The sequence below is a fragment of the Rutilus rutilus genome (assembly GCF_951802725.1).
Source record: "Rutilus rutilus genome assembly, chromosome: 18".
In the NCBI taxonomy this organism is placed as follows: Eukaryota; Metazoa; Chordata; class Actinopteri; order Cypriniformes; family Leuciscidae; genus Rutilus; species Rutilus rutilus.
This window is the reverse complement of record NC_140231.1, coordinates 15887777-15914718: the sequence shown is the minus strand read 5'-3', so window position 1 is coordinate 15914718 and position 26942 is coordinate 15887777. Positions and strand designations below refer to the sequence as shown.

The 26942-nt window shown below is 40.1% G+C and overlaps 4 protein-coding genes across 4 annotated transcripts in view; 2 read left to right on the top strand and 2 right to left on the bottom strand.

Annotated features, from left to right (window-relative positions):
* The first annotated feature begins 148 nt into the window (after nt 1-148).
* timd4 (T cell immunoglobulin and mucin domain containing 4) lies at nt 149-4520 on the top strand. The gene is made up of 6 exons (XM_084387343.1): nt 149-853; nt 939-1004; nt 1679-1770; nt 3798-3909; nt 4023-4056; nt 4142-4520. The coding sequence occupies exons 1-6, from the start codon at nt 262-264 to the stop codon at nt 4221-4223; spliced, it is 978 nt and encodes a 325-aa protein (XP_084243469.1). The 5' UTR covers nt 149-261; the 3' UTR covers nt 4224-4520.
* A 6416-nt stretch (nt 4521-10936) lies between these two features.
* fam53c (family with sequence similarity 53 member C) lies at nt 10937-20923 on the bottom strand. The gene is made up of 5 exons (XM_084386718.1): nt 20603-20923; nt 16055-16260; nt 15857-15914; nt 13036-13880; nt 10937-12156 (listed from the first exon to the last, which is right to left on the bottom strand). The coding sequence occupies exons 3-5, from the start codon at nt 15861-15863 to the stop codon at nt 11884-11886; spliced, it is 1125 nt and encodes a 374-aa protein (XP_084242844.1). The 5' UTR covers nt 15864-15914; nt 16055-16260; nt 20603-20923; the 3' UTR covers nt 10937-11883.
* A 1368-nt stretch (nt 20924-22291) lies between these two features.
* On the bottom strand, nt 22292-24531 carry slbp2 (stem-loop binding protein 2). The gene is made up of 8 exons (XM_084388088.1): nt 24427-24531; nt 24205-24333; nt 24026-24094; nt 23826-23909; nt 23574-23720; nt 23279-23446; nt 23063-23210; nt 22292-22872 (listed from the first exon to the last, which is right to left on the bottom strand). Exons 1-8 carry the CDS (start codon nt 24474-24476, stop codon nt 22696-22698), a joined length of 972 nt encoding a protein of 323 aa, XP_084244214.1. The 5' UTR covers nt 24477-24531; the 3' UTR covers nt 22292-22695.
* A 111-nt stretch (nt 24532-24642) lies between these two features.
* Nucleotides 24643-26942, top strand: part of zmat2 (zinc finger, matrin-type 2) — a 7031-nt gene continuing 4731 nt past the window's right edge. Inside the window, exons 1-3 of the mRNA XM_084388089.1 lie at nt 24643-25135; nt 25573-25663; nt 25942-26065. Coding sequence (XP_084244215.1) covers nt 25118-25135; nt 25573-25663; nt 25942-26065 — 233 coding nt within the window. The 5' untranslated portion in view covers nt 24643-25117. The remainder of the gene's footprint in view (nt 25136-25572; nt 25664-25941; nt 26066-26942) is intronic.

Sequence of the window (26942 nt, the reverse complement as noted above, 5' to 3'; positions counted from 1 at the left end):
TAGTTAATGGTAAATGAACTTGGCTTGTTGTCCTCAATGGAGGCTCGAACCCGAGGCTCGGTTCGAGCTCAACCCCCTTATGAAGGTACACTAGAGGGACAATGAGAGAAATATAGGGGGAGATGGGGAGGTGGAGGGATGGCGGAAGAATTGTCACTGGGATGGCGCAATGACTGCTGCTTAAATATGCTCAGAATGATGATTGACAGGACTGAATGATTAGGTTCCTCGCGAACCTACGTTTGGAACTTCTTTTAGAATATGACAAAAAAACAAAAAATCAAGAAATGTTTTAATATTTGGTTATATTTTTATAATGAATGTACATCTTTCTTCTACTTATGCCAAATTCTAAATATATTATTGGGTAGACATTGTGAGTTTGTTGTGGACCATGGACCACAAGGACCATGCCTTGAAGTCAGAGAGGTTGAGATCCACTGCACTAATACAATGTATCCACATTCGTATCTAAAGGAGCCTTTAAAATGTTGCTTATTTTTGTACCGTGCAGTAGACAGGTGCTCCGTGTTGGCGTTTCACGTGACGGAGGGCAGCACAGTGATTTTGCCATGTCATTACTCAGTGAAGCACCATGGCCTCAGCCACGTCTGCTGGGGACGGGATTGTGGAACGTTCTGGTGCAATGACATCATCGTCCAAACTGATGAGTACGGCGTCATCTCCAAAGTCTCCGACAGGTACAGGCTCATTGGAGATGTTCTGTCAGGACAAATGGACCTCGGGATCCAAAGAATACAGAAGGCGGACAGTGGCCCATACTGCTGTAGAGTGGACATAGAAGGATATTTCAATGATAAGAAGGTGTCCTACACATTGAGGGTCATGAAAGGCAAGTCATACAGATGCTTTAAATTTGGACAACATTTGGAGAGCTTCATATTTGAATAAATCGTCATGTGTGTTAATTTCTGAAGCCCCAACGACTGTGCCTCCAACAACCACGACCCCGATGACTACAGAACAACAGGACACACAGACAGGTGAGGGGCATTTTTAAGGCAAGACACTACAGATGAACTGGGTAGTTATTTTAACAAATGTATTGTATTAAAAGTATGGTGAAATGTTACATGCAAATATGCAAATGAGGCATTATGTATTTAAATATGCACTAGTTTGCATAAATCTCCAGAACAGAAATATGAACATTAGATGAAGCCAGGTTAAAAATTTGTTGGCATAATAAAGGTTGTGACAGAGGTGATTTTGGATATCTCTTTTTATTACTCCATAAATCAGAAAATACTGTCAACAGCAAGAACAAAAATATCACCATCATTTTAGGATTCAATTGTTATAGAAATGATGATGAACAAACCCCCCTGTACAAACCTTCAGAATATAGATAGGAAAAAAAACACTATGGAATTGCCTGTGACTTGCCTTAAAAAATAATTTCTGCCGACTGACTAATTCCTTGAATTGCACAGTAAGTGTCGTGCAAGTTTTTCCTTAGACAAACCACAATATATGATGCATCAACGGTTGCATTTCAGTTATTATTTCTACGTATGCACAAACTTAACATAACAGAGACCACATAGTGCAGCAACTCAAATGTCACAGACCCTTGTGGGTAGAGATAATGTTTCTCACGCGTCAACTGGCATTAGCAGCAAAAGCAATTTCCTGTGTTTCACTCTGAATTTCATAGTGTCATCACTGTCAGATCAGTCCAGAGGAGCAGATTCATCATTCTCTGACATTTCCTGGCAGAATGTCACTCGTGTGCATTCTGGGGCTATGGTGAGTTACCGGTGCTCAAACACAGTATATGAAACATGAATATGAAAAAAATATGAACATATTTTTATGGTACTCCCTCTATACACAATTATCTATCTATACACAAAAGGTTTGGAGACAGATTTTTTAAAAGAAATGAATACTTTTATTCAGCAAGGATGCATTAAATCGATCAAAATTGACAGTAAAGATATGTATTGTAGCAGTGGTGGCTATAATGATGCGCACAATGAAGAAGCTGAGGACAAAAGAGCCTTTAATTAATAAATTCACAATGTAAAATACAGGAAATCGCAGGAGAATAAACCCAATCGCATTAACTAAGACATTGTCAATACCAGACAGGGAACAAAGAAAATATCAGGGCTTAAAGTAATGAGGATCAATGAGGAAGAACCGAAACAGCTGTGATGAAGTAATTTAACAACTTAGTTGACTAACTAGGGAACTAAGGAAAACGGGAACACAGAAATTAAACAGAAACTGTGACAGTACGCCCCCCACCGGAAAGGCACATCCTCGTGCTGACAACAGTCCAAATGAGGAGGGAGGGTGGGGGCCTTGGAGGTGGGCGAGAGGCTGGTGAAGGGCAGGAAACAAGAGGAGGTGGTGGTGGGTGAAACCAGGATGGCGATGACAGTGGGAGGAGCCAGGATCAAGAGTAGCCATGCAGTGACCCAGAACACAGCCAGGTCGATAGCCCACAGCGGAGTAGCCATGATGGCTGACGACACCAGAGGGATGACTGAGGTGGCATCGATGGCTCTGGAGACCGAGGCGGAGCCTCAGCGACGAGCGTTCGAGGAGGAGCCAGAGGACTGAGGCGGAGCCGGACTGAGGAATAAGATGGAGCCACAGGGAAGGCGAAGCCAAAGGGGTGGAGAGACAGAGAGCAGCGGGCGGCTCGTAAGTTCGTGGCGCAGTCAGAGCGACATCTGACCAAGGCGTAGCCAGAGGGACGAGGGAGCCCGGTGGAGACGTAAGGACAATGGTCTCTCGTGGAGCCGAGGGAGCCAAGGCGAAGCCAAAAGGGTCGACAGACCGAGGTGGAGTGATGGGATCAGTGGCTGGAAGTGGAGCCAGGGGATCCTCTTGGCTGGGCGGAGCTGGAGACCTGAAGACCCAAGGCAGATCCACACAAAAGAGTGCCGTTAGAGGAGGAGACGAGGGGCTGAAGGGAACCAGCAGAGGAGGAGCAGATGGACTGGCTGATTTGGGAAGAGGAGGCGGGAGAGGGAGGCTGGGTGGGAACTCTGGAGACACAGAAGACTTCGTTCTGGACAGGACCAGCGGGAACAAGAGACATAGGGAAATATCCTCAAGTAATAATGCAGAGGTCAGACTCTCCGGGGGTCAGACTCTCTCAAATGCTCCGGGGCAATGGTTTGCTCAGTCCTCTTAACTGGCTCCTGCATCGTGGCAGGCTTGGCAGTGAACGCCGATATGTTATTCAGCACCCACTCCACAAACGCGGTGAAGTTACCCCGAGGACCAACATCGGGCAGGCGTGCTTTGGTATTTGGTATTTGGTAAAGGGAGCAGTCCAGAAAATTTGTGTAGCATGCCAGTTGTAGGAATCCTCGGGTGTTGGATTTCTGCTCTTGCTCCTGGCAGAGCAGCAGGACAGCTGGTAAGTCTTACTCTGAGTACTCCTACATGATTACTCTGTTTGAGGGTCTGGTATTCTGTAATGGTGGTGGCTATAATTATGCGCACAACAAAGGAGATGAAAACAAAAGAGCCTTTAATTAATAAATCCACAATGGAAAACTTGCAGTAGAATAAATAAACAACTATTTATAAGCAGTAATTGGATGTTTATTTATGTAAAGTTGTAGTTAATAGTTGGACCCTAAACTAAAGTGTGACCAAAAATAGTATTAAGAAATTTTCTGAAAATATAAATAGATATAAAGAGTAGGGTGGAAGTATAACATTTAAAAAGTGTTTGAGGTACTGAGACAGCTATTTTTTAGCTGAACTGTAACCTTAAAATGATGAGACCCTTGTGAATTTGTGATTCAAAGATGGAAGAGCCGATCTCTCGGATCACACTACAGATAAACATCCCGGTGCTGTCTCTGTCTCTCAGTCTGCTACTGCTCCTCTTGGGCGCACTGGCCTTTTTGACCTTCAAACGTACGTATGGTTATGAATCTACTGGACATTTGTTTAATGACATTTCTATAATAAATAAGTTAAGTTGCCATGTACATTCTGAGCTGAAAGGAAATATGTATATTCTGATTCAGGTGGCCTTTATGGGAAGGCATTTAACAGTGGGTGGTAAGTATATGATTCACTTCGAGAATACTATGATGCTCTTTGATATGCAGTCTAAAAACAATGATTGCTGTGTTTTGAACCTCAGTTTCTCAAAGGAGCCCCGACACATTATATATGAAATACGCACAAGAAGACCAGTGGAGGAGAACATCTACACCCTGGAATAGGAAACAAAAACCACCTGATTCTCATACACAGACATTCACACATCCTGCAAGTCTTTAATATTGTTCAGTTTTTGATTTAAGAAAGGGATTGCTCACTCAAAAATGTGTTGAACTGGTGATGTCATTCTAAAAATGTGTATTTTGTAAGAAGATAATGACAAACTTTTCATTTTTGTGTGGAGTATCCCTTTGAGTATGAAAACTCCTGTAAAACTGTAAAAAGAAAATATATGTCTACATAATTTTTCTTTCCTTTGCATAAAACATTTCATTTAAAAAAATAAATCTGGAATTTTTACTATTGATTCATTTGTTTGTTGGCTGTTGTCGCATTAGATTTAAACATAGGGTTTAATTACTTCCTCTCCAAATTTTTTTTATTTTTAATCTATTTTTGGGGAGGGTGGGGGTTTGGGTGCTAGAGAGTTTGACCTTTTTACATTTTTGGTGAAAAAATTGCTTATACATCCCGCCATATTTTATTGCCACGTATTGGATTCAGTCTTTATCAACTTGTTTTCTTTCAATGAGGACAGGTTTGCATTTCTTTAACAAATTGATCGTATATTGCCTCATTGGTCTGAGCTTATGCACCTCAGTTTTTTCCACTCAAACACTGAGGTGCATAAGCTCAGACCAATGAGGCCTACGATCAGTCAAAAAGAAAAAGAAATTCAAAACATGTGCTAATTAAAAGAAGTCAAGTTGGCAAAAATATGTTATCCAATATTTGGTGATAATATAGGATTAAGAGAGATTTACAAGCAATTTAAAAGGCCGGTCATTTTTGAACGGGAACATTAAATTTGGTAGCCTAAAGCATTTTCAACAGCACAATTGTATTCAAGTAATTGTATTCAAGTAAAATGCTCTTTCAACCTCTGTGCCACAGCATTAAGTCATGATCTGAGATGAGAAAAGAGCATTTTTCACCACATGATGGCAGACTTTCTTCAATTTCCGTTATAACTGCTTTTAGTCACTTTTTATACAAGTAAGCAAGTAAGCATTAAAAAGTAAGCATTTTTCCAAGATTTACGCATTTCAGTTAATAATAAAATTACTCAAACTAATTTAATTGAATAATCCTTACATATTATTCATAATATGAATTATGAATTAACATTTAAAAAAAACATAGATCTTAATAAAAGTTAATAAGTTAGGTCAATGACAAAATTGTCAATAATAATAATATTAAGTTCAATGTTCTCTGATGGTCACATGACATTCAGGTAAACAAATATTTGTTAAGTGTTTTATTTTGATTGTTTTTATTTAGAAATTAGTTATTTTAATAAAAAAAAAAAAGATTTAATACAAGATCATAATTTTCAAATCAATGCGATAAACAAGTTAGGTCAAAAGTAATCTAAAAGTAATCAAAAAGTAGTCCGATTATATTACCCTAAATATGTAATGTTATGGATTACGTTAGCCTACTAACAACATTTTTTGTCATGTAATTTGGAATCAGTAACTGCCATCATTTCTGAAACAGGCTGGTAGGGGAATGCGCACTGATTTTCATGGTCTTCCGCCCTCATGTGGCTGAGAGAGAAAAATACAACCACTTCCCACCGGCCACTTCAAGTAAATAGTTAGTTGGCCGAGTGGTTTCATGTTTTGGTTTCAAACACTAACATAAAACATAACCATAATCCCTAGTATCCCTATAATAGGCCTAGTTGTTGGGTAAATACGTTCTGGAATACATTCAGGTCAACTTTGAGGTGCCTCAAAAGTATTAGGACAGTTCAGACACACTTAAATGTATGTCATTGCATTATCTGCAAACACATTCTCAGTTTACTCAGAAACTAGCTGAGCTATTCATATTCAACTGGTGAATTTGTAAAGTCAAGATCACACATGGTGTCCTATTGAGTCCCATTGAGGTGTCTACATTTGTAGTGCATCAATTTACATCAGATTAAAACGTGATGGCGAAATATTTTGGGAGCCACTCTGCACAAATGAAACATCTGTCTTTATACTTTATTGCTACAAAAAAAATATTTATATTAAAAGTGAAGTGCTCTATGAAAATGTTTAAAATAAAATCTGTAAAGTGTAATAATAACATTAGGCCTAAAGATAACAAAAACAATAATAAAATATTTATTTATACAATATAATATCATATATTTTGAATCACACAAAGATTAATAAATAAAAAAAAGCTAAAAAAATATACAATTTTAAAAAGTGATTTTCGGATGGGGATGTTTGTTTTTAATGACCCTAGCCTACATTTTCCAAGGCCGGACATCACTATAGGCCACTACTGTATGTGTTATGTATATGCATGTTTAATGCAATCTTAATACCTAAATATTTTACAAACACATACACGTCAACCAAAAAACTAAACATATAAATTACTCTTCCCTGATAGCACACGTACATCATGGAGACGTCTATTTGATGTGCGTGTTTAAATCTGGAAGACCTATTTTTTTTACGTTTTTGCTCATCTGCAATACGTCTATAGGACGTTTCCTGTCAGATGTCAAAAATACGTTTAGAAAATGTCTTGTTTATGATTTAGAATGTATGTAAACCGACATCTTAAAGACGTCTATCAGATGTTAGTAAACAGCAGATGCTTTCCAGATGAAGTGATCTTTAACAGACATCTTGCAGACGTACGTGTCAATCAAGACCCCAGCTGTCGCCACATCATAGAGCTGCTGGACTGGCAGGACCATCTCGACCAATACATCATGGTTTAAGAGCACCCTGTGCCCTGCATGGACATGTACAGTTTTTTGGAGCATCACGGCGGCCTCTTCAGGGAGGAGTTGGCGCGTCATTTCATGTGGCAGGTGATTGGCGTTGCTGCCGTCTACTGTTCCCGGGGGGTCTTCCACCGGGACATCAAGATGCCAAACCTCCTGGTCAACATAGAGACCCCGGAGGTCAAATTGATCGATTTCGGCCGTGGGACCTCCTGAAAAGCTTGTCCTACAAAACCTACTCTGGTATGTATTATCTTTCAAATATATTAGTTAGGAGCTTAAACTCAAATGACCTGTTACACCATGTCATAATCAGACGGGACATAGCGAGATATTAACAATGCACCAACAACATTCTCAGCATAATATTCTTTTTGTTGACTAAAATTAAATGCTTTTTAAAAAAAAATTATTATGGATAATGCAGGAATCTCCCCATTTTTTACAACAAGTGTAAAGTTGAATGTAATAATCAGACATCTCTCGATCTTTCTGCATAGAATGCTTATTCGGGGTTTGCCTGAAGAGCAAGCCAGAGCAGAGGCTTCTTCTGGAGGAGATGCTATTCCAGGACTGGTTCAAGGTACTGAGTCTAAGAGAAGCTAAATGATTTTGAAGATATATTGACATTTTCTTGTTTTAGTTTTTTTTGGCCTTTTGTTGGTTGGGTTTGATTATCTGAATATAGACATCAGCTTCCTACCTGCTGCAACGTCATATAGGCAATCCTTATACACTGCACAGATGTCAAGGTATATTTTTATGCCTTATGAAATATGTTAAAAATTTCTAATTATGTTTCAGGTCCCCCTGTAGGTTATGAAGAGGGTCAGCCTTGCGTCCGGCGGGCTGACATGGGTGGCCCCTCCTCCGTCCCTCCAGCCTTAAGGTGATGATACACAGGGCAACTTTTTGGGCAATGTTGCTGGGCAATGTTGCTGTCAACGGGCAACCAGATGAGACACAGGGGACATCGGCCCACGACCGATCTAAATTATCCATATATATATTTATTGCCCATTTTCAATGGGAAAGTGCCAAAGCAACAATCGCTTGACAAGATTGCCCAACAGCATTGCTCAAAAAGTTGCCCTGTGTATCATCACCTTTAGCGTCTTGCGGGGCTGGCTGGCCTCGGTTGCGTCTGGCGCCTTGGCTTGAGGCGGTAGATTTAGTGTCTTGTGGAACTACTTGCCTAGATTAGTTAAGTTTGCTAAGTACTGCACCACAGTCACCCACAGCTTTCCAGAGCTCCCTGTCAAGTTCCTCGCACTGCCACACCTCAGGTTCCTGCTATTGCCATCTGTGTCCCAGAGATCCGTGTCACGGCTGCATCAGAGGTTTCAGTCATGGCCACAGAGCTCACTTTCTCAGCTCTTTTGGGCCCAGAAATCCTGTCACGGCCACTCCAGAAATGCCAGTGGAGGTCATTATAAAGGTTCCTGTCACTGCTGCTCTAGAACCTGCTGAGGATCCGCAGAGAATCCTGACTTGAAAGTCCCAGGACACCCTTTTCACAGCTTCACTGGCCTCAGAAGTCCCTCACACTGTTGCTCCAAAGGTTCCTTCCACGGGCAACTGTGTCCCAAAGATCCTGTCAGGTCCGCTCCAGAAATCAAGGCCGCCATAAAGGTTCCTGACACTGCTGCTCCAGATCCTTCTGAGGTCACAGAGGTCAGAGTCACAGGCAACAAAGAGTTTACTTGCGTACCTTTTCAGATCTGTCCTGCTGCTGTAACCCTAGAACCCGCTACGGTTCCACAGCTCTGTGTCATAGCAGCCCCAGGTAAACGGCTTCCCAGCGGTTCCTGACACGATGCCCATCATGTTTGCCACAAAGGCTCCTCTGGTGCAGATTCATGGCACGGATGCCAATTTTTTTTTAAATCTGTCAAATCTGGTGTCTCAACCTCCCTGGTCACAGATTCCTGCTAAAGCTGCTCTGGTTCAAGACGTTTTTGACTTGACTGCATCAGAAGATCCTTTCACAGCCCCAGTATTTCCTGTCACTGGTGTGATTGCTCCATGAATATACACCTGTGTGCAACTTTAAATCACGAATTCACACTTACAAATAAGTCAGATAGAATAAATGCGTATTTGGCGAGCTGTCCGAGGAGAGGGCTCCGGGCTCGGTATTCGGCCCGAACCCAGAGTACTCCCCCCGTATTCCTGGCTGTGAAAGAACAAGCCAAGAGTGAGGAGTCGGGGTGGTGGAGGAATGCTGAAAACTATCAAGGAATGTTAGGTGCTTCCTCTCATGCTGATAGGGTAGACATGGTAATTGTTTGATGACGAGTTGATTGAATTGATTATTTGAACGTGCTCCTCCCGAACTTTGTTTATAAAACATCATTTGTGAAAATAAACACATAATGTGTTATTTTATCGGGAAAACATATAATAATCTGTGAATATGAACTATTCCTATTCTGCTTCAATCCTAGAGGTTAATTTTCTGATTTTACCAGTTTCACCAGGTAAGTAACATCTAAAAGAGGAGTTATACTATGTAGACCTCTTTTTACTATTTAAAGCTCAAAGTATCAGCATGTGATACTGGCAAATGGCAAAATTTGTGTAAAAACAGGATTTGAAAAGGAAATAAAACAGGGTTACCTTATAGTGGCCGATATCTTCGTAAAAAACTACAACAAAATCAACATACAAAACTGCCAAATTTTCCATATGTTGGAATCACTATGATCACAAAATGTAATCAATGCTTTAACATGCTCATTGTTTCTGCTAAACTGAAAACACAAATTTAGCTACCCGCATGATCTGTATTATCTTAGAACTGTACAGTCCTGCCATATGGACATTACTTTAACAGTCACCTCTGATAACATATTACTCTTAATTGTACCGTATAAAAATGCATTTTCTGTAAAGCTGCTTTGAAACAATGTGAATTGTAAAAAGCGCTATACAAATAAATGTGAATTGAATTGAAAAATCAATTCAGCATGCACTGGGACGGTTTGCAGCCGAGTGTGAAGCGGCTGGGATGAGAATCAACACCTCCAAATCCGAGGCCATGGTCCTAAGTCGGAAAAGGGTGGCTTGCCCACTTCAGGTTGGTGGAGAGTTCCTGCTTCAAGTGGAGGAGTTTAAGTATCTTGGGGTTTTGTTCACAAGTGAGGGAAGGATGGAACGGGAGATTGACAGACGGATCGGTGCAGCTTCTGCAGTAATGCGGTCGATGTACCGGTCTGTCGTGGTGAAGAAAGAGCTGAGCCGCAAGGCGAAGCTCTCGATTTACCGGTCAATCTATGTTCCTACTCTCACCTATGGTCATGAGTTTTGGGTCATGACCGAAAGGACAAGATCCCAGATACAGGCGGCCGAAATTAGCTTTCTCCGCAGGGTGGCTGGGCGATCCCTTAAAGATAGGGTGAGAAGCTTGGTCACTCGGGAGGAGCTCAGAGTAGAGCCGCTGCTCCTCCACATCGAGAGGGGTCAGCTGAGGTGGCTCGGGCATCTGTTCCGGATGCCTCCTGGACACCTTCCCGGGAAGGTGTTCTGGGCGCGTCCCACTGGGAGGAGACCCCGGGGAAGACCTAGGACACTGGACTATGTCTCCCGGCTGGCCTGGGAACGCCTCGGTGTTCCCCCGGAAGAGCTGGAGGAAGTGTCTAGGGAGAGGGAAGTCTGGGCATCTCTGCTTAGACTGCTGCCCCCGCGACCCGGCCCCGGATAAGCGGAAGAAGATGGTATGGTATGGTATGAATTGAAAAATATGTAATGGGAAACTAAGAATAACTGAGTTACAGTTAAAGACTTGCAAACCATCCACTACAATTTGCATGCCATACAACATACCTCAGTGGGAAATTTACCATCAAAAGGCATGTGATATTCCATTTTATAACATCCAGGAGATTGCAAAGAGTCATAATGTAAAAATAAATTATTTTAACTCAGTTGCATGTAATATTGCCATTCATTAATTATGAGGGAAACTCATTTGGGTTAGTATGTCAACTCGCCATAATTTCAAATAAACTTTATTTTTACATAAACCGAGTCTGAATTGATCACACATACAATAAAAAAAATCTCTAAATGACAGAAATAGCCTGTCTCCAACCTTCAAGCTACCATCTTTACACAACTTATTTGAACAAATACTCGCTGTACAATACAGTATAACAATGTGCCTTCAGAATACAGTGGTTGCTTTCATTGTTTCTTTCTAAATGTCCCAAATACAGTGCATTAATAAATGTATACACATTTCAGTTTTAGAGGAATGCATTGTACAGATAAAAAAAGAGAGTCTGCAGAAAAAAAAAAAAAGAAGAAAAAAAAACAGAACAACAGCTACAGTACACAATTAATTTCCTTGAGGAATCTTTTGATTAAGAGGAAGAAAAAAAACAGGCATCTTAAGGCTTATGTTGAATTAGATGGACCTTCGTCAGGAAGTATAAAGGTCTGCAGAGTAAATACTGCTATGTCATACTGCCCTTTTAAATTTCAACCGAACAAAACACTGATATTTATAACCGTCATCCAAGAAAGTCTATTCTTACTATCAAAACAATTCGAGAGGAAAGACAAAAAAAAAAAAGAAAGAAGCGGGAAGCTGTTCGCCTCCGGTTCCGTTCTGTCAGTTTGAAGATGACTTCTAAGAGGACGTCCGATACACATAAAACCTTTTTGAAATATTTGCATCCTTCAGACTGTCTCAGCAACTCATTCTGGAATGTACAATGTTGATGGGTCAGCGTCTGTGACTGCCTGCATATGATAGTAGTCGGCATGTCTTCATTAATGGGCGTCTACGCCTGCGCGCCTCGTGCGAGGGCAGCAGGGTTCCTGAGAGGCCTGCCAGTGTAAGGTAGCAGGTGGTGCAGAGCTGAATGCTGGCGGTGGAGGTGAGGGGGGGGGAGGAGATCTTCCCCGGATAACTTTCAGTTCTCCTCAATGAGGGTGATATCTAGTTCAGTACAATCCCTTTCAAACACGCTAGTTTGTCCTCCGTCGCGCTCTTCAGGGTCCTCCTCCTCTCTCTCCTCCTCCTCGTCACTTTCACTTAACGGCCCGATACTTGTCCTACCCAGGCCTTCAGCTGGTGAACATGAGCCTCTGAAGTCTCCAAAAAAGGGCTCAAGGCCCATACAGACATCGCCTCCACAGGCCAATCTGCCACGTTCCATATAACTAAGAGGGTCTGTGCTTCGAGTCTGAAAATGAAGGGATAGTAGTTTAGTTTAGTGACGAAAAAACATGGGTGTAATTTCTAAGATTGACCCCGCAACTTTTTGGGACACAATCGTATATTTTAAGAGTTTTAGGTGCAATGCACAGATGCCACATATCGTTTCTGCTGTGAACTGAATTAACTCATTACGTTCGTGTTAAGCTACTTTTTAATAAGGATTACTAGGCATATGTTACAGCACCTAATTAATATTCATAAGTCAAGCTGACAAGGGTTATACGTTTTTTAAACAAAACAATTTGTCAGTTGAAGTTACACATTTGGGTAACACTTTACAAAAAGGTTCATTAGTTCACATTAGTTAACTAACTTAACATGAACTAAGAATGAACAATACTTCTACAGCATTAATTCATCTAAGTTAATATTAATTTCAACATTTATTAATACATTATTAAAATCAAAGGTTGTATTTGTTAACATTATTAATGCACTGTGAACTAACATGAACAAACAATGAACAGCTGTATTTTTATGAACTAACATTAACAAAGATGAATAAATACTGTAACAAATGTATTGCTCATTGTTAGTTCATTAATAGATTAACTAATGTTAACTAATGAACCTTATTGTAAAGTTTTACAGACATTTGTTTTGAGGGGGATCATTATTATTATTAAATCTGTAAGGTCAAGAGCTTGTGAACAGGAACTGAATCAAATAAAATAGAATCAAGAAATCTGTATCAATACCTAGCCCTACTTTACACGCTATTTGATGTCACATTTTGAAATGTCTTTATCGTACAGTCGACTACCTCCTTTTCCTCCTCCTCTTCAAAAAAAGATATTTTTAGTAACAGTAGCTGTAGTAACTGTAAGGAATAGCAAACGCATACCTGAGTCATTTTGGCGAAGTCTAGCACAGGCCGTGCGCATGGTCTGTCCGGGTCCCTCCGGCGCTTTAGGCCAGGTTTGAGCAGGAGAAGGTCGCAGGGCTGAGAATGGCACCGTGGAAGTTGAGGAGGAAGAGCACGGCGCACCGAAGACGGAGTGCTGCAGGCGGACGAGGGCGAGGCCGGCACCGCCGGAGGGTGAGACGTGATTTGCGGGGGCACCGGAGGTGGCGGCAGGAACTGGGCGGCAGCTTCTCGGATGAGGACGGGAGAGAGGGAAAAGCGCCTCTGTGGCGGAGGCGGAGGGTGGAGCGGCGAGGGAGAGGAGGAGCATGAGGATGGCGAGGGGAAGAAGCAGCAGCAGGCGCCGCCTCCGGCAACGTCACTCGGGTCCCAGGGGAAAGTCCACGGCAGTGGGGAATCTGGAGAGAGGGCCAGACTGAAAAAGGTGGGGCTGGAAGAAGAATGCAGCGAGGAGTTTAGCGAGGAGCTGGGGGCACGCAGTGGACACGGCCCCCCCGCGCCCCCTCCACTGTGGCATCGGCGGTTCACTGGTGTCCAGACCTTGGAGGCGCTCGGCCGCCAGGTGTACCGGCAGCGTGAAAGGTCCTCTGGTACAGACAGCGAACGACAGTGGCGTTTGGGGGGTGGCGGGGGGGGAGGGGGAGGCCCGGGAAAAGACAGGTCCGTCACAGAGGTGCTAGGGGCGAGCGGACGGTTCAGGGCATCCCCCTCCGGCAGGTGGCTTTCTGGAGGACCCAGGGGCACGGGGCCGGGGGGGAAGCTGGAGCTGAGCACCCCCTGCAGGCTGGCCTTCGAAGGAGGGCAGAGCTGCCAGTAACTGCTCTCTGAAAGAGGTCGGACAGAGTTGCACGAGTTAATACCCTTCAGTGCTCCTCAGCATCAATTGTGGGGAGCATGTGATATTTGGAAGACATTACATATTGGTGCTATGACAAAGTCTTTATAGGGTGCTGCAGACATATTTTTGTAGGCCCAAAACCCAGAAATTAGTTAGCATTATAGCACTTCTGGTTTCATCGTCCTGAAGTGAATTGATTTTTTGAATGTCTGAAATAAGGTCTGTAGATAAGATAAGCTCAAGACACATATGTTCTACAAAATAAAATACATCGGTAATACCCCCTTGTGAATTTTTGAATGCTTTTACTTGTCTTTAAAAAAGCCAATTGCTAAAAAGTGGCTAAAAATGGCACTACAGAGGTTGTTGGGGGTCATTAACCATTACACCGAACGGGTAAACTCATTTACTTGCTAGTCCGCTTTTACGGCCTCATTGTGTTTATGGCTCTGTTTACACCTGGTATTAAGATGCGTTTTCGTCATTCGGATCACAAGTGTACGACCCTAAATACAGGTGTTAACGGGTTCTAAACGTTTTGAGCTTGTCCACTTTCAACCACTTCCGAGGTAGTCGAAAACGCATCTGACCGGATTGCTTTCGTAGTGTAAACGCTCATGTGGTCACTCACGTTCGAACAGCCACAAGAGAGCCTACTCTCCACCTACTGACCTAATGCGTAAACATTCTGGGAAGCGCACTAGCCAGACGGGATTTTTAAATTTGTCGGCTGAAGAAAAATGTACCAAGCACAATGTTCTCTCACCATTCCTGATTTCTAACACTGGCTGTCTCCATATGTTTTTCCGCTGTCTCCAGGAGCGTTCATATGTAAATTGTGCAAGCTTATTTTGTCCATTAGATCGATCTGAAACCGGATTAAAACACCAGGGCCCAGTTTTTCAAAAGTAATCCAGTGGGATTTCGGATCACGGGTCAGATCAAATTTTGGAAATGGGTTTTTCAAAAGCAAAAGAGGGATTCTGAACTAAGATCAGATCATGTAATCCGATCTGAAATTTGATCTGGATCAAACCTGCCCTTTGGGTTTTTCAGAACTTTGAACTCGGTTTGGGATCTATTTGATCCAAAAAAACAGGATTATCCTGATCCCATCAGAAGGGTGGATTCAGTTGTGATTTTTCGAACCAAATAAAACCAGAGTTTTTTTTTTTTAAGTGAATGATCATAAAATCAATGTTTACTGATGATATATACATTTCTTCATATTTGAAGCATATATGAAGCATGTCACATCTAATGAGATATGGTAAAACAAAAAAAATCTACAATTTAACATTATAACAAAATAAGGAAAGTAAAATGTTTCTGTTTATTACAGTGTTTCTGTTTCTTAAAATTAAAATAAACAATGGTTATTTGTGGCCACCGGTATTTTGCCAACTGTTGTTCTTTGCTAAGCCAGTAGGGTACACTGTTGGTTCCATTTAAGGCTCTAGTAAACAGGATTTGGTAATCCTGAAATTTGGTATTTGGATCACAGTGATCCAATCCAAGGTTCCTTTAAAAAACTGGCATAAAAGTAAAATGGATCAGGTGATCCTGGATAGCAAAACATGGGATTTCCAAATCCGGATCAATTTGATCCAGATTACATTTTTTGAAAAACTGGGCCCAGGTGTAAACGGGTTTGTGTCTCCCTCGTCTACTTGTGATCCGATCAAACAAAACGCATCTTAATACCAGGTGTAAACAGAGCCTATAAGTGTGCTCTTGCAAACTATTCTAACTCAAACTTTCTGGGGGAAAATGTTTTTTAAATAAAGAATAAAATTAAGTGTTTTTAAATAAAATAAAGGGGGGGGGGGGGGGGGGGGTACATTTGTTATGTTCACTTGAAACTCAGAATAACCAAGAAACTCTGCACTTCAAATTAAGGAGCTATTTAAAGTGATAGATCAATGCTCCAGATACTCAAGAGAGGTCAGATAAGTTACATACCAGGCATCAATCCATCTGCGGGCCGGCTGGTTTCGGGGCTCTGACGATGAAGTAGAGACTGAAAGAAGAAAAAGAAAAGATTAATTGCATTGCATTAACAGACAGATATTCTGGAGAGCTTGACTGAGTCTACTACACATCTTAAATGGTAAAGTGAATTACATCATACTGTGCTGAGATCTAAAACACAAGTTTTACCAGTTTGCTGTCCAGTGGTCGGTGCTGATGCTGGGACAACGTTGTTGATTAACATTTAACGAAACCATGGCATGGCAAATTGGAGGAGGAAGGAAAGGTGGGGAAAGAGGCTGATGTACACTAAATAAAACTGAAGCACTATCCACCAAACATTCAGGACAAGCTGCTCGCTCGGTCTCACTCAGGAACCATGATGACGTCCTCACCTGGGGCACAGAAGTAAAAAAAATAATTAGATATTTAATCAATTTTATTATTTTGCTTATGATAAAAAAATAACATACAATATTATTCAAGTTTATTTTGTTAAAAATATTCATATTTTAGTTCTTCACTACCTTTTCCTCTTACCCTTTAAAATGATTTGGTCTTTTTTTTTTGGACTCTTCGTTTTTGAATTACAGTATATTGTCTGGATCTGACTCAAGTAACTGATTCCTCATGATTATGACCCCTTTAAATAAATGTATCTGAATGCTAAATGACACATTTGGTTGTTGCTTGTACATCAAGATATTAGATAAGAGATACACTGCGTCCGAAATATAATACTTTCCTACTATATAATAAGCGAAAAACAGTACACCAACAGAGTAGTATGTCCGAATGCATAGCATTCGATAAACAGTAGACGAAAAGTCCCCAGATTACCTACTACTACTTCCGGTGAGATGCTGAAATGTGCATACGACGGACACTTTACTATCCCATGAGGCCACGGGAGGGGATTTATAAATGGGAGTGAAGCGACTGCTGGTAGGTCATGTGACAGTAACAACATGGCGGATGTAGCAAGTCCGAATTTCATTTAACGGTCGCAAAGTAAGTTTAAATTCAATTTAGGAAATGTAGTGCCTACTCAGACAGTATGCAATTTCGGACCCTGCAATGGTCTCTGTCCTGCTCGTGTCCCACATCCCTCTCAAAGCACAGAGCAGCATATAGGACAAGACATTTATCTTTGTGGAGATATATAAAACAAATGTTTTTTCCATGTAATATTTAACATTCTTACCATTATTTACTGATATTTACTTCAATGTGTTACAGGCTGTAGTGTGTTGTTTCACTGACAGAAGTGCTAAAATAAACACGAAACTGACGTTTAAGCCTCATTTATTGTTATGTTTTATTATTTCAAAATGAATTTAAGTTAGGTCAATATATATTTATATACCACCAGTAGTTGGTCCATTACCACCATGGTGGTAAAAAACTGCCACCATCTCAGCCCTAAGGGCAATACAAAATGGTGGAACATGAAAAACGGTTAAAAGTTGATGGTAAATGTTCTAGAATAGCAGGGTCTCCCAGTCTCTTGAGTTACTTAGCTGCGGAAAGTGTAAAGAATATTACAATTAGCAAAACTACAAAGTATTCCTGATCTACTCTGATTCCCTCATGATTCCGGTATAAAATGGGGGGGGAAAAAATATCATTTTACCTCCATTACTTTCATAGTACAAACAATCCTCTATATAAAGCAGGCACTGTATGAGCCGTCTTCATTTACTATGCATTGCCTACAGCGCACATATAAAATTCCCTTTGATTAATAAGTCCTTAATACTAAATTGCTGACATCACACTTTTACACTGAAACAAACCAGGAATTTCAGGTGACTGACTTGCAAGTACCAACAAAACAAAACTGGAAAATATTCTCACAAAAGAAATTACACACACACAATTTTTTTTAGTTTTTCTCTTCAGATTCCTATAAACTAAAATACTGGCTTTATAAGGAAAATATTATATTTTTAATGGCAGCCATGCTAATGTATTTGAGACACTATAACACGAACAGAATATGAATCAATATTTGGATATTCTTGTGCTAAACTTATATTTCTCTTTTGATGTATAGTCAGATTATATTTTAATAAGACAAAAGTGATTGAAGTTCTCGCTTTCCAAGCTCCGCTAAGGACTGTAGCCCTGCAGGGCAACGGCCCAGTCTGCTAGTGGTCTCCCATTACAGCACACATGAATAGCGGCTGCTTGGTGACAGGTGTCTGGGAAAGCTGCACAGTCAAGGATCCGGCTGTTCCGCTGGCCTGATGCCACTGTGGGAACTCCTACCAACACATCCTTCCCTGTCTGTGCTCACTGGCACACCGAGCACTAAAAACACATCGTCCGACATGACTGATGTGTAGATACTAGTCTAGTGCTTGTTATTAATAAGCACGGCTGGGTAAAAAAAATGTTTTGATTACTTGATTTTAATCGATTCTCATTTTTCTCGATTTCGCTGTTTTCAGTTGACGAATGAACAGAACATTGTAGAGCACATCCCATCCAGTAACTCGCAATAAGCTTTGTTACTTTTGATATAAAACAAAGTGTCAGATTTCGAAAACTCTCCATTTTATTACGAAATGTAAAAAATAGAGACCGTTTCGGCACTCTTTAATGTGCACTGACAGATCGTTGTTGCCGCCTCTGATCAAGCGAAGCGGCAGCGCAAGTGAATTGATCATCTCTTCTGCTTTACTACTAGTTACAGCACTAAATAAACATGACTGAACATCAGAAGACATGTTAAAAGATACAGTACAGCTTACTGAAATCTGTATCATGTCTTGTGTAATCGCTCAATCAGTACTTCAACCGTCGAAAGACGTCAATAAAATAGCTTGTAACAATATATCACGTAATGTTATATTTACCTCAGAAAAGCCATTCGATGACCATAAACTCCTTAGTCAGGTAAACTTGAGGGGAGCATTTTGCTACATATATGCACCATATTACATATTCATTTTTTTTTTTTTTTTACTGTTCTTCAGTATTTATTGTATGTTTGAATAAAATTTGTCAAGTTGTTATGACAGCCACAATGTAAATGTTTATATTTCAAAAAACTAATTGTAGTGTCAAGTGTGTAATTCCTGTAATTTAAGTGTTTATATACAAATCAGTTAATATTAACCTTCAATATGAATGTAGTCCCTACTGAATCCCTGTATAGTTTACAGCACGAGTTGAGTTTTTTCATTGAGAAAATTTGCCATGTACTGTATATCCAAATTAATCTATATCAATTTGAATTGGAATCAAATCGCAAGCTTGTGAATTGAATCGAATCGTGAAGTTTGTCAACACCCAACCCGATTAATAAGTCCCAAATACTTTTTAAACTGGGGTCCGGGGCCCCTCAGCAAGGGAGTGCTAGGGGGTCTGTGAAAAAGTATAATCAAAAACAGTGTCATATTTTTAAAATAAATTAATAATCATTTTTATTTATATAGCGCCTTTCCAACACTCAAGGTCGCTTTACACCAATTACGAAGGTTAGGGAAAATATGTATTAATTAAAATGAATAAATAAATAAATAACTCTTCCAGTACAGTACTATAATGAGTAGAAAAACAAATTAATATAATTTAAATATTTTCCAAATAATATTTTAGACATATTTAAAGTATTAATTTTCAGAGTATAAAAAATAAAAAATTTAGGATGGGGGTTCCTCCCACAAGGATGATCGTATATAGGGTCCATGCATCTAAAAGAATAAAAACCTCTGATTTAAATAGTGAGGCAGTAACAGAATAATTCACAGATGCTGATTTAAGTGAAGAAACGTCGCTAGTAATGACGTTTCATGGCGGTCACGAGAATATTCGGGTTCGGTTCCGCCGTTGCCTTGGTAACGCGCTGAGCGGTCGCGGCTGATGATGGAGGGGGAGGGGGAGCCTGCCTGTCATCTCCATTATAAGCACATTAAGCGTGACATGTAGCACAACATATCCTTCGTCTACGATTCAAATAATCTGAAGAAATAAAAGATATGTGTGTGTATTCATATATATACACATATTTCACGATCGCATCGCCATTAACAAAACAGAATAAAAACGCGCTGAAGGTCGGGCTAGGCCACTGGGTTACATTACTGAAGCGCGAGCGTGAGGTTTGCACGGGACATTAGCCAAGTTTAGCCATTCTGAGCATGTATACACATTAAGAGTATATTGATTTTTGCGCGCCGAAGGCAAGCGAATGAATTGAGACTATAAATATGCATCGGTCGACATTAGGGAAACAGAAAGCGTTTTCATATCGCGTGAACCGGTTGAAACATTCCTCTATTTGCTTGATTTTGCAGCTTATGCAAGCGTATAACACATGAAACCCTAAAACTCTAATTCTATATTTTACATTTTATAAAACGCCATTCATTGCATGATGATTAAAAATAACAGGCTGCATGTCAAGCCAATCAGGAACAGGCGACCCGGGCTATAGTAGCTAACGCGGAGCTGTAAACAGGCCTATTACAGAAATAAAGCTATAGAATGTCTTCCCGTTTCATAGGGGTCGGTTCTGTTCGCAAATCTGCAAAAGCGAATTACTGCATCCCTGCCATGTGCTGCAGATTTGTTTACACGCGTTTATGAAATGCAATTCTGCCCCACGAGCCAATTTCTAGATGTTAAGCCATGCACAATGAGCCCGACTGCAGCAAAACTACATATTTCTATGAAGAATGCAACATTTAAACGAGGATGCACTGATGATTTTCGACGATAATGGCTTACCTTGAGTCAACCGTGAGTGGTCGATAAAACCCCAGGCCTTGTATGTTGCTCGCAACCGAGAGATTCAGGCGATTCGGTACAAGAAGCTAAAGCGGGTCGGCTTGCTGTCTAATACAAACCGTCCTCGCTGTGGCCTGGAAATATATCTGTATACAATTGTCGACTGCTCGGTTCACCAAAAACATATCGTTAAAATAACATATGCTGGGTCATAAGCGAAGACCGATAGAGATGATTTAAAGGATCGTGTAAAATTGTGGATAGGTCTGCAATTGCACGCTTGGTCGATACAGACTGTCTTCTCAATGTCGCCCACTAGGGAAAAATAAGTGCGTCCCTTCTATGGAGGAATTTGTAAATAACATTCAGGGCATATACGGTCTCGGGTTTATCAAACGCCTGCAAGGACCTGCATGAGAACTAGTAAAAGGGAGCAAATGTTATCAGATGAATAAATGGACGATATAAAGCTGTGAAGTGGCAGACAATACAGTACAGTGACTCTCTTGGACTGAACCGATCCTGAGAATAATACGACTCTCAGAATCATGGGAATTGTAGTGAACTCTATAAAGGGATTTTCATCATTTTTAGTAATTCCCCCATCTAATTTAGTGCTTATTTTCAGTAAAGATATATACAATAGCCTATTTATCCTGAAAATAAACTCTAAATGAAATCAGATTATCCACAAGGTAAAATAGCAAACAAAGCTAGTCGCCTGAAGTGTTTGACTAACATTTCTCCACATTCTAATAACTTAATACTAACATACCCAATCAATAAACTTGCATTGCTCATGTAATTGAGCCTAATAAAAAGGTACAATTATTTTGAGTGAGGATACTTTAACAGGTGAGATTAAAGTTCATCCAAAAATGAAAATTGTCATTAGCTACTCACCCTCAAGTTGCTCCAAACCTGTTGAACACAAAATAAGATATTTTGAAGAATATTGGTAACCAGACAGTTGATGGATCTCACCGACTTCATAGAGAGAGAGAGAGAAAAAAAGAAAACTATGGAAGTCAGTGGCTACCGTCAACTGGTTACCAACATTCTTCAAAATATCTTTTGTGTTCAACAGAAGAAAGAAACTCATACAGGTTTGGAATAACATGAGGGTGAGTAAATGACAATTAAAATGTAATGCATCATCCTTTTAAGGGGCCGTTTACACAACAGTTTAACTAAAAACGTATGCGTTTTAGCTATTAATATACACGACAACAGCGTTTTGGGGACTTGGGAAGAAAAAGAAAAACAGCAAACTTTTGAAATCAGGTTTCAAACTGCAAGTTTTTGTAACCAATCCAGTTATTGTCCGTGTAAACTACAACTTGAATTTGTGAACACTTTGACAGTCTATAGCTGCGTAATGTTTCTTTACAAATTGACATTGCCAACTACCAGCCTGGCATGCGTATCAGCATTAAGGGTACATTTGTTGTGTAAGTGGATAAAGCACAACTACTACTCCAAGTGGGTAATTAAACTTCAAAACAATGAGAACATTGTGCAGAACACATTCAAATGGTCTGTATTTGACAAACCATAAACTTGTCCATCAAATCTGATTGGAATGTTCCAGGATCAATGATGAACTTGGTGAAAAGGTTTGCTGCAGATAAACAGCTTGATACACCAATATATAGCACAACTAGTTAGTAACATATGGCGAGTCAGCTATAGCCAGTCCACATCTTTATTAGTTTTGCTTTCCATTCATAGAGGTCCACACAAAAATAAGAAATAAAACTTCTAAACTTCCTGTTTTTAGAAAAACAGTGACGTGACAAACAGGAGGGAAATGTAGTGTCAAAAACAAAAATAAAATAGAACCAGTGCTTTTGAAGGACACGATAAAATAAATAAATTAAAAGTGAGGAACAGAGTAGCAATAACAGGTACTTGGAAGTGTACAACATTTAAACATTCATCTGCAGAGGGTGTCTTGATTGCAAAATACATAGTGCACAACATTCGGAACTAGGAGACGGTGATCCTAACGTGTAATTCTAACATCTAACACTGCTGGTAGAACAAGCTTTGCACCTGATCTGTGCAGACCATTCACATCATTTGAGGAGACACTACGTATATCTCCAGAAAGGCTCTTCTTGCAGCAAGGGCGCCTGGTTTCGGTTGTGGTCAGTCTCGAGGAGAAATCGCAACCATCCTAGGACGTTTTCCTGTGCTGTTAGGTGACTACTAAAGGTATAGCCCAATCCAAGCTGAGAGGTTTGGTTCTGGTGGCATGGGACTCCAATCTGGACAGAAGAATCCCAATTAGCACTGAAACCATCTGTACTTCACAAGAAATTACACTGGCTGTTCAAACAATAAATGCTTTGACTTAAATTTGCAAAGAAGTGCAGTGTATTAAACACAGAAGACATTTACACAAAACTGGATAGGTCATTCCACTTCAAATACAGCCATTTAATATTTAGGTCTGACCTGAGAAGCATTAGAAGGCAGCCAAGTATCATCAGTTGAGAACTCAGAAGGTTGGGAAATAATGGAGTCTGTTGCCATTTCCCACTGTGTGCTCTCCTTTTCGCTGGCTTCACACAGCTCTGTATTCATCTTCTCAAGCAAGCTCTGCCTAAGAGAGTAAAAACATGCAAATTAATAGAATCAGATTAAAAAATAAAAATGACTTTAAAGACTTACAATTGATCAACAGGGTCTTGTCCTTCCATGTTTTTCTGGGAGGAAGATGGTGGGTCCCATGTATGAAGCGCTCGCCGCCAGAGCCGGACTTGCATATCCCAAGATCTGCGACTATATTTGCGGTATTTGTTTGGAGTGGAAGGGTGGATCCCAGGGACACGCAGACGCCTGAACATTGAGGAGATGTAATACCCAGAAAGCTTAGTTACACTTTCACTACAATCAGGAGAACATCCAACAAGACAAATGGAAGTGAACGATTGTTTACAGCTTAATAACTTGCACCAATTCTCACTTTGGAACCTGCTGCTCATAGTTCTGGTAGCCACAGGTATTCTTTCCATACTGAATCTGTTTTTGTCTGCGCTTTAAAACTGCCTCATTAGTCTCAAAATGTGACGGGTCAGCATTGTGGGGGCACCACTGTACCCCTGATGGTGACCTATAAAAATGAGTTTTAGTCATTTAATCGGCTGGAACAAGAAGGCCAAATAAATAAATACTTATTTGTATTATTTACTTCTACACCAAGAGACATTTCCCAGACCTCTTGATCCCATCTATGTCTTCGGTTCCAACAGCAACACTAGCTGTAGACATCCTCAGGATGCACCGCTCAAGGATAGAGGACCTGAATAAGGAAGAAATGCCATGCTTTAAAGTGGTTGTACAAGACATTTAGAAGTTAAGACAAAATTTCCACCCTAAAACATCCTCCACACAACCAAAAACAACTTAATAACAGACCTGCGAGGCTTCTGAACAGCAGAAGTCTTTTCTCCATTATGTGAAGCTGACTGTGGGGTTTTAGAGCAGCTGGGAGGTAGATCCACAGTTCACAAGACAGCATTATCAAGTTTGCAATTTGTAGCAAAAACATAAGAAAACAATTGCCATGCCACTCCTCAATCCACAGAGATATTTACCTGACAAGACTATCATACACCGTACTGCAGCCTGGTAGAAGCCAAGGTTCTGGGCTACATGGAAGAGTGTGTGTTTTAGTCTTGAAGTCTTGGGCAACGTCTGTTGGCCATAAGTGAAGGGGCAGACCTCTAAAATACAAAACAAAAGACACAGCGTCCCTACACGCTACAGTAACACAGCATTATATTTAAAAATGAACAAGCAGAATTTTGATAACATACAACCGCGACTCAAAGGGGCTTTGAAGAAGGCTTTCTATGCGTGTTGTCATGATTTTGGCTACAGCCACACAACACGTTGCGTTTGACTAAGCTTTTTATCAGCTACAGGTGTATCGGGGGCGGGGCTTTACAAATGAGACAGGTAAGGCCAGTAATCATTAAAAAATAATCACAATAAATTATGCATGATAAAATAATGTAATAACGTAAGGAAATGATCGCGCTTTTATTATAAAAATGCCTAGTGTACACAGTTTGGTCGTTCCCACGGAGAAAGTTGTCTAGTTTCTATATTTAGACAAATATAGTATAGCCTACCAAAAAGTCTTGGTAACAACAACACCGAGCTTCAACAAAGTTCAGCTCTTTGCAAAAATATATATGTATATATATTTTTAAAGATTCAGTTAATTTAACTTCTACAATTTTTGTTGCGGCATGAAGTTGTCAGAATGGAACAGCTAAATGTAAACAGTAAATCAACTATGAAACACAAAACACTTTAAACGTAAAAAAAAAAAAAAACATAAAACGTGTTTAGCCAACGACTATTGTAAAAAAAATTAAATTTTTTTAAAAAAAAACCTTCAGGGTCAGTGTCAGTGACAACAGTTTGATCACTTTTGAAATAGATGAGCAACAGCACTAGTTTACGACAGCCACGCACTCTTTACGACATCACGGTAGCAAAATGGCGTCTGGCAGTGGGGTAAGAAATTTGCTAACACTTGTTTTGATTTCTTTCTTTGTTTAGAATTGCAATCTAACCGCTTAGAATTGCAATCTATCCGCGTTATTTTGACATAATTTATGACCGAATTCAGTTCTTAAATTGATATCTTGTAAAGTGTAGAACCGTAGTAGTTGGACGATCAAAACTAACATATCCGTCACAGCAAATGGTTTTGTTTGTTCATATAATACAAGAGCGAAAACAGAAATGTATTTTAATTATGAGACGCTTTTGGAATCTAACATCTCTAGTATTATTGGCCGACAGTCTTGTTAAACTATCAATATGGTCGTATGTTTTTCTTTAATTAATGTTCGATCATGTTCACAGGCTGTTCTATGCAGTTGAATGATTAGAGCTGATTTGATTCACTTATTTAACACGTTTATAATATCTTCTGCTTGTTTTTGTAGTCTAAGAATGATTTTCGACGCAAATGGGACAAAGATGAATATGAACAGCTGGCCCAGAGACGAATCACGGAAGAGAGAGAGAAAAAAGATGGTAAGCAAATACAACGTTGTAACCTTTCAGTATTTATTCAGTAAATTCAGGTTAATTGGGACACTTTTTCCAAGTCATCTCAAGGGCAAAAAGTGTCCTAATAAACCCTAAATTCACCCTATATCAAGTGTGTGTGTGTGTGTGTGTTTTTTTTTAAGAGAGTCAAGTACAGGGTCAAATAAACCCAGATACTGAAATATTCACTTTATGATTTAACCTAAATATTTAAATAGTTTATGGCAGTATTTCCTATGTCATACATTTTTTTCTTTCTCCAGGCAAGCCTGTGCCCCCCGTCAAACGGGAGCTTCTCCGCCACAGAGATTATAAAGTGGATCTGGAGTCAAAACTGGGGAAGACTATCGTCATCACTAAGACCACACCACAGGCTGAGATGGGAGGGTGTGTATCTGCTGTACAATTGACTGTAGTATGATGTTGTCAATATGAGTTCATGAAAGACTGATCACTGATTATGTTTCCAACCAATGTTGTGAATTTAACTTGTGCACAAAAATAGGAAAATTGCCTAAAACATTTGCACATAAAGCACAGTTTCGATTCCATGTTTTGAAGAGGACGAAATCGTCACTTCGAGTCAAATCGGTGCAAAATATCTGTAATAAAAATAGAAGTTGCTGCAGTCGGAAAAAGCCAATGTGGCACTTTTTTTTTTGTATGGCATAAATTACCTGCGCAGATGAAATGCAATAAACATTCGGATGCCTGGTGTTCGGGAATGCAATCATCCGAGACACTTCTGGGAGGTGATTATACCCAACCATTTTGATGCTCAGGCATTTCAGAATGATCAAACCAACATTTGAGACACCATGCAATGAAATCGTTCGGCTTTTTAGTCCAGTTATCCAATCACATCCTCTGTTGAGGGAAAGTCACGTGAATTCTTTGTTTTGATTTATTTGGCAAATGTGTTTCCGTCGGAGTTTACAGTCATGTACGACACATATCCATCACAATTGAGTGCACAAGTTTTTGCACATCTTGGTGTTTCCGTGCAGCTTTTTTATGCGATGGGATGTTTTGCTTTTTTGAGGGTGGTTGATGGAAACATAGCTAGTGCTTAGAGATGCACCGATACTAAATTTCTCCGCCCGTACCGACAGCCGATTATTCTCAATGATGTCTGCTAATGCCGATACCGAAATCTCTCCCAAATAATGCTGAAAACTATACGGGGATTTAGGACGCTATAATATTAGAGGTTAAAATTAGCAACATAGCTATTATATTCAACTACTATTTATTTCCAGATATA

What these genes read in the sequence shown, in the direction of transcription:
- slbp2 (XM_084388088.1), bottom strand. Translation starts at nt 24,476, where the DNA reads ATGACAACACGCATAGAAAGCCTTCTTCAAAGCCCCTTTGAGTCGCGG. An exon ending in GTGTATGATAGTCTTGTCAG is followed by an intron (nt 24,095 to 24,204) that starts GTAAATATCTCT and finishes TCTACCTCCCAG; the next exon opens with CTGCTCTAAAACCCCACAGT. An exon ending in TATGAGCAGCAGGTTCCAAA is followed by an intron (nt 23,447 to 23,573) that starts GTGAGAATTGGT and finishes CTCAATGTTCAG; the next exon opens with GCGTCTGCGTGTCCCTGGGA.
- fam53c (XM_084386718.1), bottom strand. An exon ending in ACTTCGCCAAAATGACTCAG is followed by an intron (nt 12,157 to 13,035) that starts GTATGCGTTTGC and finishes CTTCATTTTCAG; the next exon opens with ACTCGAAGCACAGACCCTCT.
- timd4 (XM_084387343.1), top strand. Translation starts at nt 262, where the DNA reads ATGACAAAAAAACAAAAAATCAAGAAATGTTTTAATATTTGGTTATAT. An exon ending in CACATTGAGGGTCATGAAAG is followed by an intron (nt 854 to 938) that starts GCAAGTCATACA and finishes TAATTTCTGAAG; the next exon opens with CCCCAACGACTGTGCCTCCA. An exon ending in GTGTGCATTCTGGGGCTATG is followed by an intron (nt 1,771 to 3,797) that starts GTGAGTTACCGG and finishes TGTGATTCAAAG; the next exon opens with ATGGAAGAGCCGATCTCTCG.